The sequence below is a fragment of the Cyprinus carpio genome, chromosome B15, assembly GCF_018340385.1.
Source record: "Cyprinus carpio isolate SPL01 chromosome B15, ASM1834038v1, whole genome shotgun sequence".
In the NCBI taxonomy this organism is placed as follows: Eukaryota; Metazoa; Chordata; class Actinopteri; order Cypriniformes; family Cyprinidae; genus Cyprinus; species Cyprinus carpio.
Window position 1 is genome coordinate 24,176,654 of NC_056611.1, and position 18,187 is coordinate 24,194,840.

The 18,187-nt window shown below is 38.0% G+C and overlaps 1 protein-coding gene across 1 annotated transcript in view; it reads left to right on the forward strand.

The window, feature by feature from the left end:
• LOC109088758 (stromal interaction molecule 1-like) overlaps positions 1-17,857 on the forward strand; it is a 36,540-nt gene extending 18,683 nt beyond the window's left edge. The window contains 8 exon segments of the mRNA XM_042739941.1: positions 3,992-4,169; positions 9,730-9,907; positions 11,410-11,577; positions 11,971-12,071; positions 12,178-12,407; positions 13,175-13,255; positions 14,003-14,066; positions 15,326-17,857. Coding sequence (XP_042595875.1) covers positions 3,992-4,169; positions 9,730-9,907; positions 11,410-11,577; positions 11,971-12,071; positions 12,178-12,407; positions 13,175-13,255; positions 14,003-14,066; positions 15,326-15,842 — 1,517 coding nt within the window. The 3' untranslated portion in view covers positions 15,843-17,857.
• Positions 17,858-18,187: the final 330 nt, after the last annotated feature.

Genomic DNA, 18,187 nt, shown 5'->3' on the forward strand with positions numbered 1-18,187 from the left:
TTAACTACATGCAAAGCAACAATAAATGCGTTAATTGTATTACCTATACAGATGGATGTTGTGCGTTCTGCGTTAAGAGTTTAGGAAAATTAAGAGTATTGAAAAATTGGCGATTGTACAAAAAACTATTATCAGTGTTGAAAACAGCTGTGATGCTTAATATTTTTATGGAAACATTTTTGTTCAGTCAGGATTCTTTGGTAATTAGAAAGTTCAAAAGAACAGCATTTATTTTAAATATATTATTGCTATGTCTTAACTGTAACGTTTGGTCAATTTAATAGCTAAATAAAATTATTAATTTCTATGAAAACAATATATTTGAACAATAGTGTATTATAGAGACATAAACATAAAAATTTCTTCCATTTATTTTACTGCAGTGGTCTTTCTTCTTCTTCTTTGAACGTTCTTTGAGACCAATTATCCAGCCTGCACAGGTCTAGCGAGGCTCGTAGTCATCTGCTGTAGACCGATGGGGAAGGCTTGAGGGGTTGTATAGGGAGGGTGTAGACGATCACTCTGTATTCTGAGCACACGTCTTTGGCGCACTAAAACGGAGGCGGCCCATCGTGTCTAATCCTCCAGAATGCTGCTGTACTGGTTCGGCAGGTTTACAGGTATTTGCGAGAGAGTGACCGTTTTTGATCCGTTCCCTTTCTCCTGTTTCATCGACGCCTTTTGTCTTTGCACAAATGCTTGTTTCCAGGAGCACATTCTTACACCGTCTGTTATATTCCTGGGAGTGTTATCTAAAGAATCTGCCTTGACCTGGAAACGGGATCAGTCTTTCTGTTTGCTGGCTATCCATCAGCTTGGATTGCATGTCACAGATTGTACAGTAACCCTGCGATGGGATTTGATTTACGCCACACCCCAGAATACACCGGCGCTTACATAACCATGTGCTTCACATGCCTTTTGTTATGAGCAGGAACAAGTTGTTTTAGTGCTAGAATGAGAGTGTTTGACATTTTATGAACGTGATTTAGCACAACACTAAATGACTTGTTCAGAATGTTGTTCCATATCTGGCCAAAGCACTAGTTTTTATTAGCTAGGTGACATGTCTTCCCTTCTGTTATTGGCATTGTTTATAAATATTTATTTTGAATTTATAGCTCATTGACTGCGAATTGGCCCAAAAAAGCTGGGTCATCCTGTCAGAGATGTTGTGAACAGTGTGCCGGTGTTCTGTTTTTTTGTGTTATGTATATATTTCCTTCTTTTTGTATAAAAAGAGCTACCTTGTAAAGTGTTGTGTAAAACTATAATTTTAAGAGCACAACAACACTCACAATGTGATGCCATGAAATTCAGAAAATAATAAATATGGATGCATGATAAATTGTTACCTCATTGGCTGATGATAGTTTTTAAATTAAAATTTAGACTTTTTTTTTTATTAACTTGGATTAATCTAACACTAAAAAGTTAATCTTTAAAAAAACTAATATATTAACACTGTTAAATGTAATCTTTAGCAGATTGCAATTTTTAATTTTTCATACTGTACATTATATTGTGATGCTTAAATTCACTCATAGCATTTTAAATGGCTGATTTTTATTATTATTTAGAAAAAAAAACTAAAATATTGGGCATTTATCAGCAACAATGTGAAAAGAATTTTGATGATAAATGTTTCTTGAGCAACAAATTAGCATATGAAAAATTCTGAAGGATCATGTGACACTGAAGACTGTAATAATGATGCTGAAAATTCTACTTTGCATAACAGTAAAAAAATTACATTTTGAAAATGTATTAAAATAGAATACCTTTTTTATTGTAATATTTTGCAGTTTTACCAAGCAAAATAAATGTCTTTCAGAAACATAAAAAAAAATACTTTCCAACCCCAAACCTTTGAACACTACTGTATATTTTCAGCAGATGAATTTCTATTGATCGTTGGATCATATCTCACTTTTCTTTCATTGTCTCATGCCAAGTTTTCTTACTTTAAGACCTCTGTCCTTCTATCTAAGCGACGATGGATGGAAATTGACACGTTTTTGTTGTAAGAAACTACAAAACAGCACAACCTACAAAACTCTACCCTTCAAATCCAGCAATCTTAATATTAGGCATTTGCAATTGACATTCCTTACTGTGGTTCCTATTAGAAAAACATCTGCTGTCAGCCATCACTGAGACTGTCAGTGATCGTCGCAGAGATATTAACAGGGAGTCATAGACAGAGGGTCTGTATGTGGCAGATCTCATTGTGTAAGTTGACTCTGAAGAGGTCTGGGTTTAGGAAAACAGGGAGATGGTGCAGCCTGCATGTGACGGCTCAACACCGCCCTACCGATCTCCAGCTGCCCGGTACCTCAGGACAATGCTGTCGTCAGAAACATATCCCTTGTTTTTGTTAAAACACTGACACAGTTGACAGGTTTTAAAAGCCTACGCCTCAACGTTTAACAACCAACATTTGAATAATTTGTCTCCAGAGAGTGTCCCATCAGAGCCTTCTGCTTGATGTTTGTTTTATGTTAGAGCCATGGTGCAGCTGTTAGTGCAGATGTTCCAGAAACATTGAGCTGTGGTTCTCATGTGGGTCATGCAGGTTTAAGTTCGGCCTTCCTTTGAATTTCCTGTTACTCTACACTACCAAGTGTAGAAGAATTAAGATTTTTTTAAAAATGTTTTTAAAAGTAATCACTTGCGCTCAGCAAAGCTTTTTTTTATTTTTGCTTTTTTTTATATTTTGAAGAGTAATGAAGAGTTAAATTTACAGTAGCCATTGCAGCAGTCTTCAGTATCACATGATCATGATCCTTTAGAAATTATTTTAATATGCTGATTTGCTGTTCAGTATTATCAGTTTTATATTGATTCAGAATGATTTCTGAAGGATCATGTGACCTGAAGACTTAAGACTTTAGCTTTGCGTTACAGAAATAAATTACCTTTTAAAAATATATTACAATTGAAAAGTTATTTTAAATTGTAATAATATTTTATAATATTACTGATTTTACTGTATTTTTGATTAAATAATTTCAGCCTTGGTGAGTCGTCTTCCAAAAATCGTAAAACCTTTGGCTGGTAGTGTGTATCTTTATAATCAAAGGCAAAAGCTCTGCAGAAAGTGTTTTAGTGTGTTAGATTTTGGTTATCAAAGCTATCAAGCTAATGCAGACCAACTATTTTCTGTGCGAGACAACCGGTCGTGCTCCCTAGAGGATGAGTGTTATTTTCCATCTCTCAACGCAGACATTTATATATAATTATGGTTCTATACAGATAGAGTAAGAAATTGAGTCATCCAGGGTCAGGGCTGTGTGCTGTCCCCGGGGCTATTGTTAGGGTTACTGTCTTGCCCAATGGCACAGCAGTGACAAGTATTGCAGTAACCACAGAAGCCCATGTATCCCTACAGTAAATGTAAATGAACACTTTAACCTTTACGAGATTGCAAGCACTGCAGCTTACTCTGTGTTCCAGTTCAGTATTTGCAAGAAAAAAGCTTTTAATGCCATGCATTAATCAGCTTTGTGAGAAGCGTTTGGACAGCTTGCAGAGAAAGCCTGTGTTTTGTGTGCATCGGTTCGCAAACTGAATTTCGATGTTCTACCTCATTGTGCAGAATGCAGATTGACTTCTACTACTACAACCTACACCTCAGCTTTGCGCTCTTAAACGGGTCATGGAATCTGTTCCAAAACCTTTTGAGCTGCCTAGATATGCAACATTTTAAAGCATCATCGACACACTTCTCGTGCTAAGGCTGTTGAAGAAGGTGTCCTTTGTTTCATTCAGTACTGAAAAGTATCAATTTAAAAACTGTTCAGTCTATTAATAAAATGGCTGTTTTACCCAGAGACATTGTTCACTGATTCTTCTCTGCCTTCTCTTGAGTAAAACCTTATGGAAAGAACTATGTATTAGAAATGTTGCAAATAATGAGTTCATTTGTGTCTTTACGTGTTTACTAAAGGACTACTTGTCTGAAGTATATATTGACTTCTGTCTCTCACAGTGAACAGACATAACCATCTGAAGGACTTCATGCTGGTGGTGTCAATAGTCATCGGAATGGGAGGCTGCTGGTTCGCTTACATCCAGAACCGGCACTCTAAAGACCACATGAAGAAGATGATGAATGACCTGGAGAGCCTCCAGCGGGCAGAGCAGAGCCTTCACGACCTACAGCAGAAGTGAGAACCTGTTCTGCTCTTTATCTGTTTTTAGATTATTGGACAAGTGTGAGAAACTCTAGTGACTTTCAAAGCACTTGGTACAGGTTTAAGGCGTTCCTTTGTCAGTCAGTTTTTAAGTTTTTGTGCATGAACATGCATTAAGACTGGCATCTTTGTCTGATGCAATGTGTCTAATGCCACATTGTTGCATGAAGTTAAACTATGCCTTTGAAAACTGGCACAGCTTGCTTTGATATTTAAAATGACCAGGTTATGAAATAACCTGAACCTCCAGTTGAGCCTTGTACTCCTATTTCTAGTGGAAGAAACTACTGACATGTACTATGTTTTTACGCACAGGAGTTCATAAAGTGAGAATGGCATTACATATGATTTGCTGTCACTATCCAAATGAGATCCTGTAAGCTTGGATATTAGACTGATTGGTCTGTTTTTACAGTGTTTAGTGAGCCTTGACTTCCCTTCTGAGGGAACAGGATATGGAGCCGCATGGGAATAAACTGCAGTAGAGAACATATGTTTAAGACAAAGAGGAATGGCTTGAAAATGAGGAAGAAATCTATCTGTCTGTCTGTCTGTCTGTCTGTCTTAATTTAAAAGACTTGAAGTTCTGTTGTAATGCTGTGATGACTTCATGATTTTATATGACAAATGAAAACTGCATATTTGATAAAATAGTACCTTGTGGTACTTGTAATGTCAAATTAAACCAAACAGGTTAACCTCGTTCCCATTTTTTTTCCAACATGCATTCAAATATTAAATTTATCTTAATATGGCATTATGCCATTTATCATTTATTATTCATGTTCTTTTTTCCTAAAAACATAAAATCAAAACATAAAATCAAACATAAAAAACCAACAATATCAAACAACAACTGTTCAATAGGTCAACGGCCAATAGGTCAACGGCTGAATACGTCAGACAGTGATGTTTGCAAAACATTACACATGCTGAAAATCTTTAGGAATGTGAGAATGCGGATAACACCCTGATCCCTCAATTCCAACCATCATTCGCTAGCTTCCTGAGGAGTCCTCATGCAGACTCATAGTCTGTCACTTTTTGAGAGAAAGGCACAGGGGCGTGTGTTCCCCTATCCCTTTAACATGTGAATGAAGTGTGAGAGCATGTGTGAAGGGAAAGGGGCAGTGGAAACTATGCAGAGTGTGTTTGTTACAGTGGAGGATGTGCAGCATGTTGTGTTCTGTCACAGGGTCATGTCTCTGGTGATTGGTGGGTGAGAGGCCTACAGTGCTCTGGTCGCCCCGGAGGGAGGTGATTAACCCCGGATACTTTGAATCATCTCGGCTTTTAACTCAAGGATAAAAATAAAATGAATGCCTCTGCCAGTTATGTCATACATGAACGCAAGTCCTTGTGGGCTGTCGTTTCCCAAAAAGTACATTTAATTTGATGTAGGCTTGTTTTAGGAACATTTTGGGATGAAACGAAATGTCAGTTTGCCCTTTAAACAAGCTGCAGTGGCCGTTTGTATGTAGGCAATTTTTTTCTCCATTTCAGACGTATTGTGAAGGCTTATCAAGGCCGCGGCAGTTGAGTCAGGCTTTGCAGCAGTTTCCTGTGTAGGTGTGTTGATGCATTTCACACCAGACAAACCTCTTCCAAATTACCACATTCGTGATCCCTGTCCAGTCACTCTGAGTCAGAAATGAGGCGTAATGTAAACTGCACCTTCTGCATGGCAATTTACAATTCAGTTTGATTGGAATTGCATGTTGTGCAGTAGAATTTTACATATGCAGAAGGATGTTGTGGGTGGGTGGCATAGCTTTCCAGTCGCTTTAGTGTGCCGCTGTGAGGTTGCTAGGTCATTCTGGGTTGTTGCGGTGGTATTGGTAGGATGCTTAGATGATTACATTACCAGTCAAAAGAATACAGTTAAAAGTTGCGGTTTAAGTTAAAAATGATACATTCTGTATTCACATTTACATATTTTTATTTATTTGAGAACAGTAAATAGTATTTTTACTACTACTATTAATATTTTATGTAATACATCATACATGCATAAACTAAAGGCTGATTTATACTTCTGCGTCAGACCGACGCTGTAACCTACGCCGTAGCCCGCACCTCTCCAAAAATCTAACAGCGTGTCAATTCTACGCGGACAGCAAGTGCTGTGATTGGTCTGCTAGAGCCCCTTCCTCCGTATGTACTTGAGTTCGGTGTGTGTTTATAATGTGCTCTTTTATATATTTTAATGTTACACATTCTTATATAAAATAAAACAAAGCAAAGAACAAGTGTCTTATTTATTACACTACATAGCATTATACATCAGTTAGTTGTCCGCGACAAAAGATGTTGATCTGTCATGGAACGAGTCCTTGTGGAGACTGAAAGAATGCCATATCTTCTCCTGTTCCGTTGTTGTCTCCTTTTTGTAGTTTTAAATATTGATTTAATGATTTGATATTTATTTTGCCGCCATCACTGCTGTAATGCTTCTCCGACGAGCCGCTGCTTCTTTGGCTTTTGTCGCGGTACTGCGGGTTACACCATCAAGATGTCCGTGGACACTGCAGACTGGCGGTTTGCATGTGTACTACATGTCGACGCACACAACGATGCAGAAGTAAAAATGTAAACTGACGCATAGCCTACGGCGTAAAGGCTACGTCATAGGTCCGTCACAGAAGTAGAAATCAGCCTTAACAATCAAACCTTTAAAATATGTAAGATTTTTTTTTTGTTTCTGAAATAAATCACCAAGGCTGTTACAATTTAAGCAGTTTTCTATTTGATTTTATTTAAAAAACAAACACAAAAAAATTATATTCATTCACTCACTCACTCACGATTCTCCTGTATCTGTATCCTGTTATTATTGTAAAAGTTCAGTAAACATAATATATATGGCATGGGATGGCAAAGCTGATTTTCAGCATTATTACTTTACAGCATTATACATAATATCTTATAGAATTCTTTTATGTTATGTCTTCAGTCATTTTTGATCACTTTAATGCACCCTTGCTTAAAAATCTCCTTTCTTTCTTTCTTTCTTTGAGATAATTGAGATTATTTCATATTTGTATCTATTTATTTTTATAAAGACAATTATTTATCCTTTTTTTAATTTAGCTTTGACAAAAGAGTTTAATAGAAAAGTACTTGCACAGCTGTCTTCACTGTAACTGGCACTCTGGGACAAATTACATTGAAAGTTTATTACCTGGCATTATTTTTTTTAATAGTATTGAGAATTTAATTTTAGTTCTCTCTCTCGTGTATTTGACTCTTATTCTTAGAGACCATCCTCTTTCTCTCCCACAACTCTCACATGCTTGTTTGATCCTCGTAAAATCAGATGTGAGAGAATGTTCTTCACAGCGAACCGTGTTTATCTAAGCTTGCAGGTGCATGTTTGTGGGAGAGGAATAAAAGAAGAATTGAATTAATCATTGCATGCATAGTCTAGTCTATTGTGTGTTGCGTCTTTTGTTTTCATAACTGTACTTTCACCAGCACAAAAGAATATTTTGTTTGAGCGTGTGTAAAACAAACAAGCGTCGTTTGAGCTCAAGTAAAGATGACAGGTCAGACGCAATGTTTTGTTTGAATATGGAGAAGTTGGCAATTGAAAGATTGGAAAATGATTAAAACTTTAAAGCTTCCTGATTACATGATCATAAAGAGTTTGAGATTGTAAACTAGAAGACTTGGCTTGCTAGATATTTGTTGATGGCTTGTAACACTGAGGTACGATTGCTTGGTTTGGAGGATGGTGAATGGCTGAGGTCAGGATTGAGTGCTGAAGATTTTCGTTCAGATCACCTTACACTAGTCCTTCACTCAATGACCACTTCTCCCCCAATCCACCCGTTTTTCTTTCTGTCTGCCATCTTCTGGATGTCAGTGACACTGCATGAGCCTTACAGCAACCGTATTCATTCCAAAATCCCATTCATTTTCTCCATAGAGAAATAGATTTTTAACAATAACATAAAGTTCTCAAAACAGACCTACCATGAGTTCAAACAGGTGGTGTATACAAAGTCAATCTGATTTAAGCTTCATTTTAAAAGTTGAATTCCCTGTGAAGAATTATGCTATTTATAATCCCAGGAGCAATTGATATTGTGTCTGAGGCACTCCAGTGTCCCCTAAATTTTTGTCTGTGGAAATGCCTCAAGTGAAGCCCTCAGACAGATAAAGCCTTTTCCTTTAAGGGAAGATTGATCTGAGGTTTTATATAGATGTGACTGAGTAAATCAGGGGCCCCGGGGTTCTTCTCTCTGTCGCCAGGAAAACTTGTTAATCCTTTCATAGCTCAGGAAAGCCTAGAGTTGTCAGTGTTGTTTCCGCTCCTCTTTCCTGCTCGAAATGACATCATCCTTTTTTCTTCTTCTTTTCTTTTTAAAGCCGCACCCTAGTTTTGCAATCATTTTCCAGTGAATGCAGTTTTCACAGACACCATAAACCCAGGCAAACAGCAAGGATCGCGTTATGTTTGTGGCTTCTTAATCTTTAGAGCTTTAATCCTGCAAATGGACTGTTTAGAAGGGATTTTTATGATGACCTGACATGACCTGTTTTTGTGTCTGTTTTTTATTACAAAAACTTATTAAACATTTTTCCCCCCATAACTTATTACCAAAATGAGTATTTGCAGTTAGTGCAAAGACTAGTATATAAGCCTAGCCAATTAATTGGCCAATAGTTGACCTTTTAGAGATTATAAATAATTTATTTTATTTTATGTTCAGTTATTTCTTTCTCCAGAATTCTGCACATTCTGTTTTCAGATATTTTTTCTGAACTTTTTTTTTATTAATTATTTTTTTTAATAAGTTATTTCTTTCTCCAGAATTATGCACATTCTGTTTTAATTTTTTTTTTTTTTTTTTTTTTTTTTGAACAGTGTGTTTTTTTTTTTTTTAGTTTAATTTTGCTCAAATTATGCACATTGTTTTTGGATGGATTTTTTTTTTTCTTCATGATTCTTTAATAAATGGAAAGTTCAAAAGAACATAATTTCAAATTGAATTTATTTATATAGAAGAGAAAATAAATTTCTGCTGAATAAAGTGTCTTACTGCATCTACATTTATGCACTGTGATGTGCATCATATTCAAGGAATGCATTTATTAGTTCATGCATTCACTGGGAATTAAACCCATGGCATGTTTTGCCGTTTGATCTGCAGGAATGCATCTTGCATATAAAAATGCACATTTTAATGACTTTTGTTGTTCATGTCTGTTCTCCTCTGAAAGTTTAGTGCACAATTTTTGCCAAATGTGGCTTGGTTCATGAATATTAATTGTGTTATGTAACAGTTCACCCTAAAGCGAGCCTTGTTAGGTGAGTGCCTAGCATTAGTAGAACTGCTTTACCACTTGTATTTCATTCAGCCCATTGCTAAAACAACCATTTGACTTCTTGTTGGTTTTACCCTGCTGGCTACATTTTCTTTACTTCTGAACTGCGGTCAAGCAACATAAGTCTCTTGAAAACATTTTGTACTGGTAGAATGCAACACTAGTGCTCTGTGACTTATTTTGTGTGGTTTTCTTTACACAGGCTACAGATTGCTCAGGAGGAGCATCGTTCAGTGGAGGTGGAGAAGGTAAACCTGGAGCAGAAGCTGAGGGACGAGATCAATGCTGCCAAACAAGAAGCACAGAGACTGAAGGAGCTCCGAGAGGGAACTGGGAACGAGTTGAGCCGACAGAAATACGCAGAGGAGGAGCTGGAGCAGGTAAAAGTCACCTAATAAATATGCAGGATGTTCAAATGGGGTTAGATGTTAAAATTTTGCAGGTTCCACAAAATTGTATCTTATCTTGATTCTGATTGGGTAGGCTTTCTTCACAAAATAATGGTCAGGAAGTGGGTGGAAATGCTTACAAGATGATCTGAAAGTTTATCAACAAAATAATTTCCTGTTCTGATGAAGTTTGAGTTATCTTCCCAGTGCAGTGTCCAGTGCATCAGCACGCTGTGGCCTACTTTACTGAGCAATTACCGCAGTAGTGTTGCATAAGGGGCAGTTTAACATTTCAGATCTGGTTCTCAGAAGAATCTTTGCAGGAGCTGAAGAGAGAATTATAACAAGCTCTGATATGTCAAGGACAGCAAGTGGTTCCTTCTGTGGCAATATAAGGATTCAGTTTGTTTCTTTATGTATGAAATCCACAAGTGGCATGAATAGACCTGAATTGTTTGTTTGCATAGGTGCCCCATGTAGGCCTATTAAAACCCTGGCACTAAGTGGGTATATTGGGTCATAGGGCGGCACAAATCTCTGTGGGTTTGAAGCTCATTAGTGGTGTTCTGTAAGAAAGGGGTCTTTCGGCTCTCTGACCCCTCAGCCCACTCGCCAAGGCTCTTATTGTATGAGCTCTGTTTATTTACCGCTGTAATAGAGGAGTTGATTAACCGTGTTTATCTTAGTAAGGCTAGCTTGGGGTGTAAAGCTTATCTGTGGCTAATTAATTTGCATCTTGTTGTAGCAAAATGTTTCAGGCGGTGAAATTTATGCAGTTTGTTCTCATTAGCTTGCCAAATGAGTCAGTCGTGAGTCATGTAAATTAGCTAATTGTCATAATCATGTATGCAAATTATGCGGTAAACAGAAGAAGTTGAAAGGTTAAATACTGTTGCAATTTCAGTATATAAGCGTTTGGGCTGTTAATTTGCAGCATTCACAGATTTTACAGGATTCTGTGTGGCATGGTTATTGCTAACTAAACTAAAACCATTTAAAAAAATATTAATAATTGAAATAAACAATAACTGAAAAAAAAAAAAAAAACTTCAGTTAACTGCCAAGACAATATTTCTCATTTTTGTTTAGTTTAACTTATAGTACCAAAATGACTAAAATAGAAAAAAAAAAAAAAAATAGCCAAAACTATATAGACTTTTTTTTTAAATTGTAAAACCCTGCGACAAAGTTATAATGAAACATTAATTAAAATTATAACGAAAACAGAATTCAAAATATGAATAAAACCTGAAATAATAAATCAGTGATCCTAAAGTAGTATTCTACAGCAATGTCCTGTTTGTAATTTTATCATCTTTTTTCTTTTCTTTTCTTTTTTTTTATTATTTTTTTTTTAATGAGCTGATAAGAGCGATTTCTTAATTTTCTGATTTAAAAAGTACTCCCATCTGAAAGCAGCCTTGTGAGAAGTTTGTTTGATGATCTGCTTTGCTTTGTGCTCTGATCTGCTTTGTCTCTGGCGCCTCCTGCAGGTGCGTATGGCCCTGAAGAAGGCAGAGAAGGAACTGGAGTCTCGCAGCGACTGGTCTCCTCCTGAAGCCCTGCAGAAATGGCTGCAGCTCACACATGAGGTGGAGGTGCAGTACTACAACATCAAGAAACAGAACGCAGAGAGACAACTGCAGGTGGCCAAAGAGGGGGTGAGCAGCATTCTTCAGTCATATTATTAGCTAGGATAAAACAGTGGTAAAAAAAAAAATATATATACATTATTGATGACAGTTCAGCTTTGTTGTTGTAGTACAACCCTAGAATGTGGTAACAGACTTTAAAATGTTTTTAGAAATATTACATGTTTAAGAAGATAGTAGATTCCTGCTAATAATGGCAATTAAGCATATATTTTAATATCAGAAAATAAAAATGAAAAAAAATAGTTAAGGTTTCACTAGGATTTAAAAAAAAATCATGAAAGATAACCTTTAAGAGATTTGTGACATATCAGTAGATGGATTTATAATAATGCAATATAATATAATATAAATTATATAATAATAATTTTCTTTTTTTTTTTTAAATGTCACATGGTTTAGGCAGAAAAAATTAAGAAGAAGAGAAATACTTTATTCGGGACATTCCATGTGGCACATAGCTCTTCACTGGATGATGTGGATCACAAAATACTTGCAGCCAAGTAAGTCACACAAACATTTCTTAATTGCAATTTAAAAAATAAATGAATAAATGGAGAAAAAAAAAATAACCCTTAACACGTACCGCGATGCTCTCTTTGTCTACAGGCAAGCTCTGGGTGAGGTAACAGCAGCTCTGAGAGAGAGACTCCATCGTTGGCAGCAGATTGAGTTCCTAACAGGCTTCACGCTGGTCAATAACCCAGGCCTGCCCTCTCTGGCCTCTGCCCTCAACCTGGACCCCAGCTTCATGGGCGGCCGCGGCACACCCCAGCATTTCATGTCCGACGACATGGATGACATGGATGAGGACATAGTGTCACCAGGAACACTTCAATGTAAGGACTTGCCGGACAGCGATAGGGATAATTACCAGTCAGCCAAAGGCCAGCAAAGACCTTGTGTTGTTATGACCAAATCCAAAAATCCCTAGTTTTGAGCTATTTAGGTTGTTTGTGCGTAAGTTCTGTCAGAAATAGTTGTATGCACTGAGCGTGTTTGCACACTTCTTATTTGTGCTTTCTGCTGGAGTAGTTTCTCTCCATCTACAATGTTTTACACAGAGGGGAATACTTCAAGATCTTCACTACACATTGCTGTCATGCATGTCAAATGGCAACTATGTACAGATCTTCATGTTAATTCATGTTAAATTCGATGGAGGTTCACAGAGTAGGCCAGAAGAAACAGGCCCATATGTGAGTTCAGTGGTCCAGTACAAGTCTGAAGTTGTTGTGGATTGCAATGCTCCATCTGAATGTGTGAAATAATGTTATCAAACAAGCTCTAAGAAAACAGTTGTTTTCCCAAGTAAAAAAAAAAAAAAAAACGTGAAATAAAATTGGTGTTCATTTGGCAAAATTTATTGATTTTGAAAGTTGTATTGCTTAACTCTCTTACCACAATATATCTTAAGTGCTGTTCTTCTAACAATAAGTCTTCATAAGTATTTTCAGATAAGAACTCAAATCCTTTTTGTTTTATTTTTGTAAGCATTGCCAAAAAATCTAATTGTAGGTCTAATTGAGATCTGTTCTTGTCGCACTGTTTTAGTAGTATAGTTATTAACAGTTGCACACCTACCCTTGCCCCTTACCCCCTCCAGATGCAGCGTGGCTAATGGGCCGCCGAGCAAGTGATCTCTGGTCTTTGAATTCGGATTGCCAGTCATTTTGGAAGTACTCTGGTGGGCTAAACTACCATGACCTTTACCCCAACCGCTCCTCTCCTGTCCTCTTGTTTTCTTGAACCACTCACTTTTAAAGTTATACACTGCCCACTACATTAGCTACTGCAAAGGGAAACTGGACAGAAAGAAATGCTCTGTCTACACCTCTCAATCGTGTTCTTGTCCACAGCTGTGAAATGGTTTACTCTGAAATGCATGATCTCTCTTAGCCTGTTTTGTTTTGAATTTTTCACGTATCACTTAGAAAACTTCAGACTTCGACAGACAGTCGATCCTTACATGATCCTTTTTTACGTTTTCTGTAACCTTATTAGCTAGGAGTCTATACAAAATCAAAATAGACCCTTTTACATCCTTAACACACATTCCTGGTCTTGTCATAAACAATTAATTGGTAAAAGTTAAGTATGAAGTACAAGTATAAAGATATAATTTGTAATGTTTCATCAAAGTATATTAGTCCCCTGATATGATATCACAAATCCCTTTTGTTTTTCACAATCCAATCAATTCCTGATGTATAGAAACAAACAAAATGCACTATAAAGAAATGCATGAATGAGTTGGTTAGGGTCCAAACTTGTCCACAACTTCCTTATTGTGTCAGTACACTTTTCCTTCTTAGCACGTAGTCTCAAAGTCTCTTGTTTCACCTTCTCCAGCTTGCCACGTGTCACCCAATTTTATTTCAGTGTTGCATGCTTTTGTTTCTCTGAGTGACCTTAATGTTTTGTGCCCCTACAGCTCCCAGTATGATGTCACTCCGGCAACGGCACATTGACCCACAGCTGGCCATGGGTTCGCAGAGGTTGGTAGACAGTTGTGTCGCACTTGGTGGGCAAGAAGGGGAGGGTAGCTTGTACTCGTCCAGGTCTAGGACGGCGCTACGCCAGGCGCGCAGCCAATCTTTTGGGCAGTTTGACGCTCCGGGACTGCCTCCTCTTTCCTCAGCAGTGTCTCATCCTGCTATCTACTTCGCTGCCTCATCCCACACACCTCACTCCTCTTCTGTCGCCACTGCCCCTCATGCATCCCACTATCACTCTTCACATTTCCAGCCCATGGACACCATCCCAGACCTCCCTTTCGATGCCAGTCCAGAGCACCTCCCCCGTTGCGGCAGCTATGGGTATCACTTCATTCTGTTGTGCTTGTTTTGTGCTTCTCACCTGGCATGATCCTTGGACTTCGTCCAAAACATTTAACAGGACTTTTTTTACCACACACTTCACACTTTCTGGTAAACCACTACTGTGGGGTTTGTTACTATAATTGGCTATACTCACTACAGTTAATGATACTGCAGCTTGCAACTTGGCTGTGTAACTTCCTGTGACGTTCTACCTTGTTGCTTAATCTGTTCTGGCACCGTTTGTCTCTTAACTTTGAAACAGTTCTCACACCTGAATGCCTGAAATGATCATGTTGTGCAGGGGTGGCCAACATCCTGCAGAGTCTGGCTCAGGGCTCTTCAACTCCAGTCCTGGAGACTTTAGTTTCAACTTTAAATTGGGACTGGATTTGGATTTGGACTTGAAGAGTCTTAGTTAGCTCGAACGTATCCCAACACAACTGCCTGGGAAGTTTCTAACAGTGCTGAAGTCCTTGATTAGCTTGTTCACATGTGCTTATTGGGATTGGTACTAAACTCTGCAGGACAGTGGCCTTCCACGAGCAGGACTGGACACCCTTGATGTTGTGTGTCTCTATGTTAGAGCTGTCCAGTCAAATTCGTGGAGGACCACCTTCCTGTAGAGTTTACCTCCAACATGCACCAGTACATCTGCATGAATGAAGCAGGAGCAGACATGGACACCCCTGCTCTGTTAGCTTGCACTTTTCTAGCACTGGGTAGGTTAGCCTTGGCATGTTGTGCTTTAGTTTAGACAACTTTTGAGGTTGGAAATGTTGTCGGCTTAAATCTTAAGAGGTTAAACAACTCACTGGTGAATTCATGTAGCAGTAAATGCAGTGTTACCTTAAATATAACCAACAAGTTGTGTTAGTTATTTAGGACTAGTCTGATCTCTCATTTCTTGATGCTAATTTCACCATTTTCATTTATAGGGACTTGAATCGCTCCGACTCCGATTCTTCCTTGGTTATATCCCAGACTGGAGAGCAGCTGCGCCTGTCCTACAGTTCCAAAGGCTTCCCTGTGAAGCCCACTTCACTCCTGCATGGCCCCCATTCACGCTCCGAAGAGGGAGCCCACTCCCACGCACACAATGGAGGCAACAGAGTTCAGGATGGAGGCCCATCTCCCGATGGAGGTTCTGATAGTCCCATATTAATGAAGAAGGTGTATGGCATAGAGAAATCTGCCAGTATGAGCGAGATCCTCTGCTCCCAGGCTGTGATGTCCATGTCGGAATCCTCACGCTCCTTAAGCCCAAACTCCACTGAACCTGATACGCCATCCCCTACTGGACTGACTGGGGGGAAGGCTGGAAACCGCATACCCCAGATCTCCTCAAAAAAGAGCCCCCTAGAGGAGGACAGTGGCTCCACAGGTGAAGAAACTGACTCTGCTGCCAGTCGCAAGAAACATACCTTCAAGATCTTCAAAAAACAGAAGAAATAAAACAACTGGACAACAGTTTTGGTTTTCCCTTACTTTTCTTTTTGTTGTATTGTTGATATAAATGTTTTTGATTTATTTTTTCCCTTTCTGGTCAGAAGTTACGACACAACCAAACACCTTTCCGAGGTCTTTATAGAAATGTTTGCTTTTTCAGAGGAACACTTAGGAACAAGCATGGTTTTGGGAGTGGGTGGAAACAATACACCAGTGGGAATGGGATGTACCTTTTATTGGGGGAATGTAATGCATTATTTATTCAGCAGGAGACAGTGCCAGACTTTCAAAGGAATCTTCCCTCTGATGGACTTTTCTTTCCTTGTATAATCTGTATCAGTTTGCATGTCTTCGCCTTTGTTTGATTGAACTTTGAATGCTCCTAGATGTTTGCTTGGTTCTTGTTCCCCTTTGCTTAAAACACGAAATAGCCTGGTTCTTTTGTTTCTATTAGCACACTCCTTTGTCTTTCGAGTTCAAATGAATTGTCAGCTGAATGTTTAATGGTACTCTTCAATAAGTGTTTGTCGATGGTCAGAGAAACTGTAAAAGGGCTGAACTATCAGTGTGAAACTCCCCTCGATTGTTGCACTATTTCTAAATGTCAAAGTGTCGGTTTTGTAAAGAACATTTAGAATATGTTGGAATACGCACTAAAACGTTTACACAAACTATGACGACCACTGAGCGTATCTCCAAGGCTTCAGGGATTTCTAGTATGTTGAAGAATTACACGATTAGAATATTTGATCATTGTTGATCATTCCAAATCATTTAGAAAATACAAGATGGTTCATGAATGTGCACATTAATGTTTTTTGAGCATTTACTCTTAACCATGCCCCTGCTGACTGTTTCTAATGACATCATCCAAATAATCCAACAAAAAAGAAAATGTAAGCTGAATGAACACTTCACTTTGTTCAAATTACAGAGTAATTACAGTTTCAGCAGATCTTGCCATCTTGTATTCAAAGTGCCAAACTAAAGCCACCATCCAGAAAATGTATACACTTTCCAAAGGTTATATTTCGGTTTTTTTAGATCACTGATCTGAGATCTCTTCTTAAATAGGTTTGCTATAAAGATGCAGATTTTCCAAATTGTGGTGGAAGGGTGGGTGTCTACATTTACTTGTGGCATGTTTGAAAGAGAGCTTGGATATATTTTGTTCCTGCTTAAGTTATACAATTTAGGTTAGGTTAGGGTTGACCCACAAGAATTCGAATCCTTGATTTCAGGTGCTCTTTTATATAATTTTAAAGCTAGACCACACACAATTGTTGTTATAATGGAGTGACTTGCCTTTAAATGGTCAGATGTTCGGGCAGACAGATTTTACCACTGTGCATTTTCTGAGGAAGTGGAGGCCAGTCTCTGTTCTTCTTGTGGTTTACATGATGTTCACCAAGATAAATGTCTTTTTATCCCAGTGCACTGAAAATTACAAGCACACTTTCTGAAAAGAGAAGGGGGGTTAAGAAACAAAAGGCTTTGTAAGGGATGTCACTATGCATTTTATTAATTTTTGCCCACAGGCTCTGAAAGTCCAACGTATCCACGAACCTAGAGGCAAAGCAAAGCAGCGCTGCACGAAACATCTGTCATTTCTTTTGTGAAAGATGGTACAAGACCACATCCAAATGTATATCAACCAATCATTCTTTAACAGATATACAACTGTGCAGATGTATTTGTCTTGTCTGTGCCTCTTTTGCACGAAGCAGCTCTTTTGTCAGTGAGTATTTCAGTGTGTGCGCATCAGTCCGGTCCACTAAACTGCACTTCACCGTGTTGATGCATGTTCTCAAACGGGAGAGACAGGAACTGTTTTAGACTCTGTTGCCCTTTAGATATTCCTGCTCATTTCTCCATTTGAGCTATTTATGCCTATACTGTACAAAAAGAGGTGGAGAAACAAAGTAAAAATGAACATTTTGCATTACTGTAATGTTCCAAACTGTAGTCTTCAAATTTTATGGCACTCCTGCATGAAAGCAATAAAAATGGTTTTAAAATGAGTAAGTTTTTCATTATTCCTTTTTTTTTTTTTTTCCCAGTAACACATACAGTGGCAAAATATTTGGGCCTATCTATCTAACTAACTAGCAATCATGATGTTGATAATTTGTTCTATCGTTCTATCTATCATTCTATGAACTGTTCTATCTTTCTGTCTATCTATAGGTAGCTTTCTTGCTTTCTTTCTCTCTTTCTCAGACAAACAGATCTGTTTGCAGTTCCCCATGTGTATATGTACATTATTTATGTACTTGTATAAATCGGACAAGGGTGGAAATACTTTATTACCCACAATGCCACTTCCTGTTATTCCAATTCAACTTCTTTTG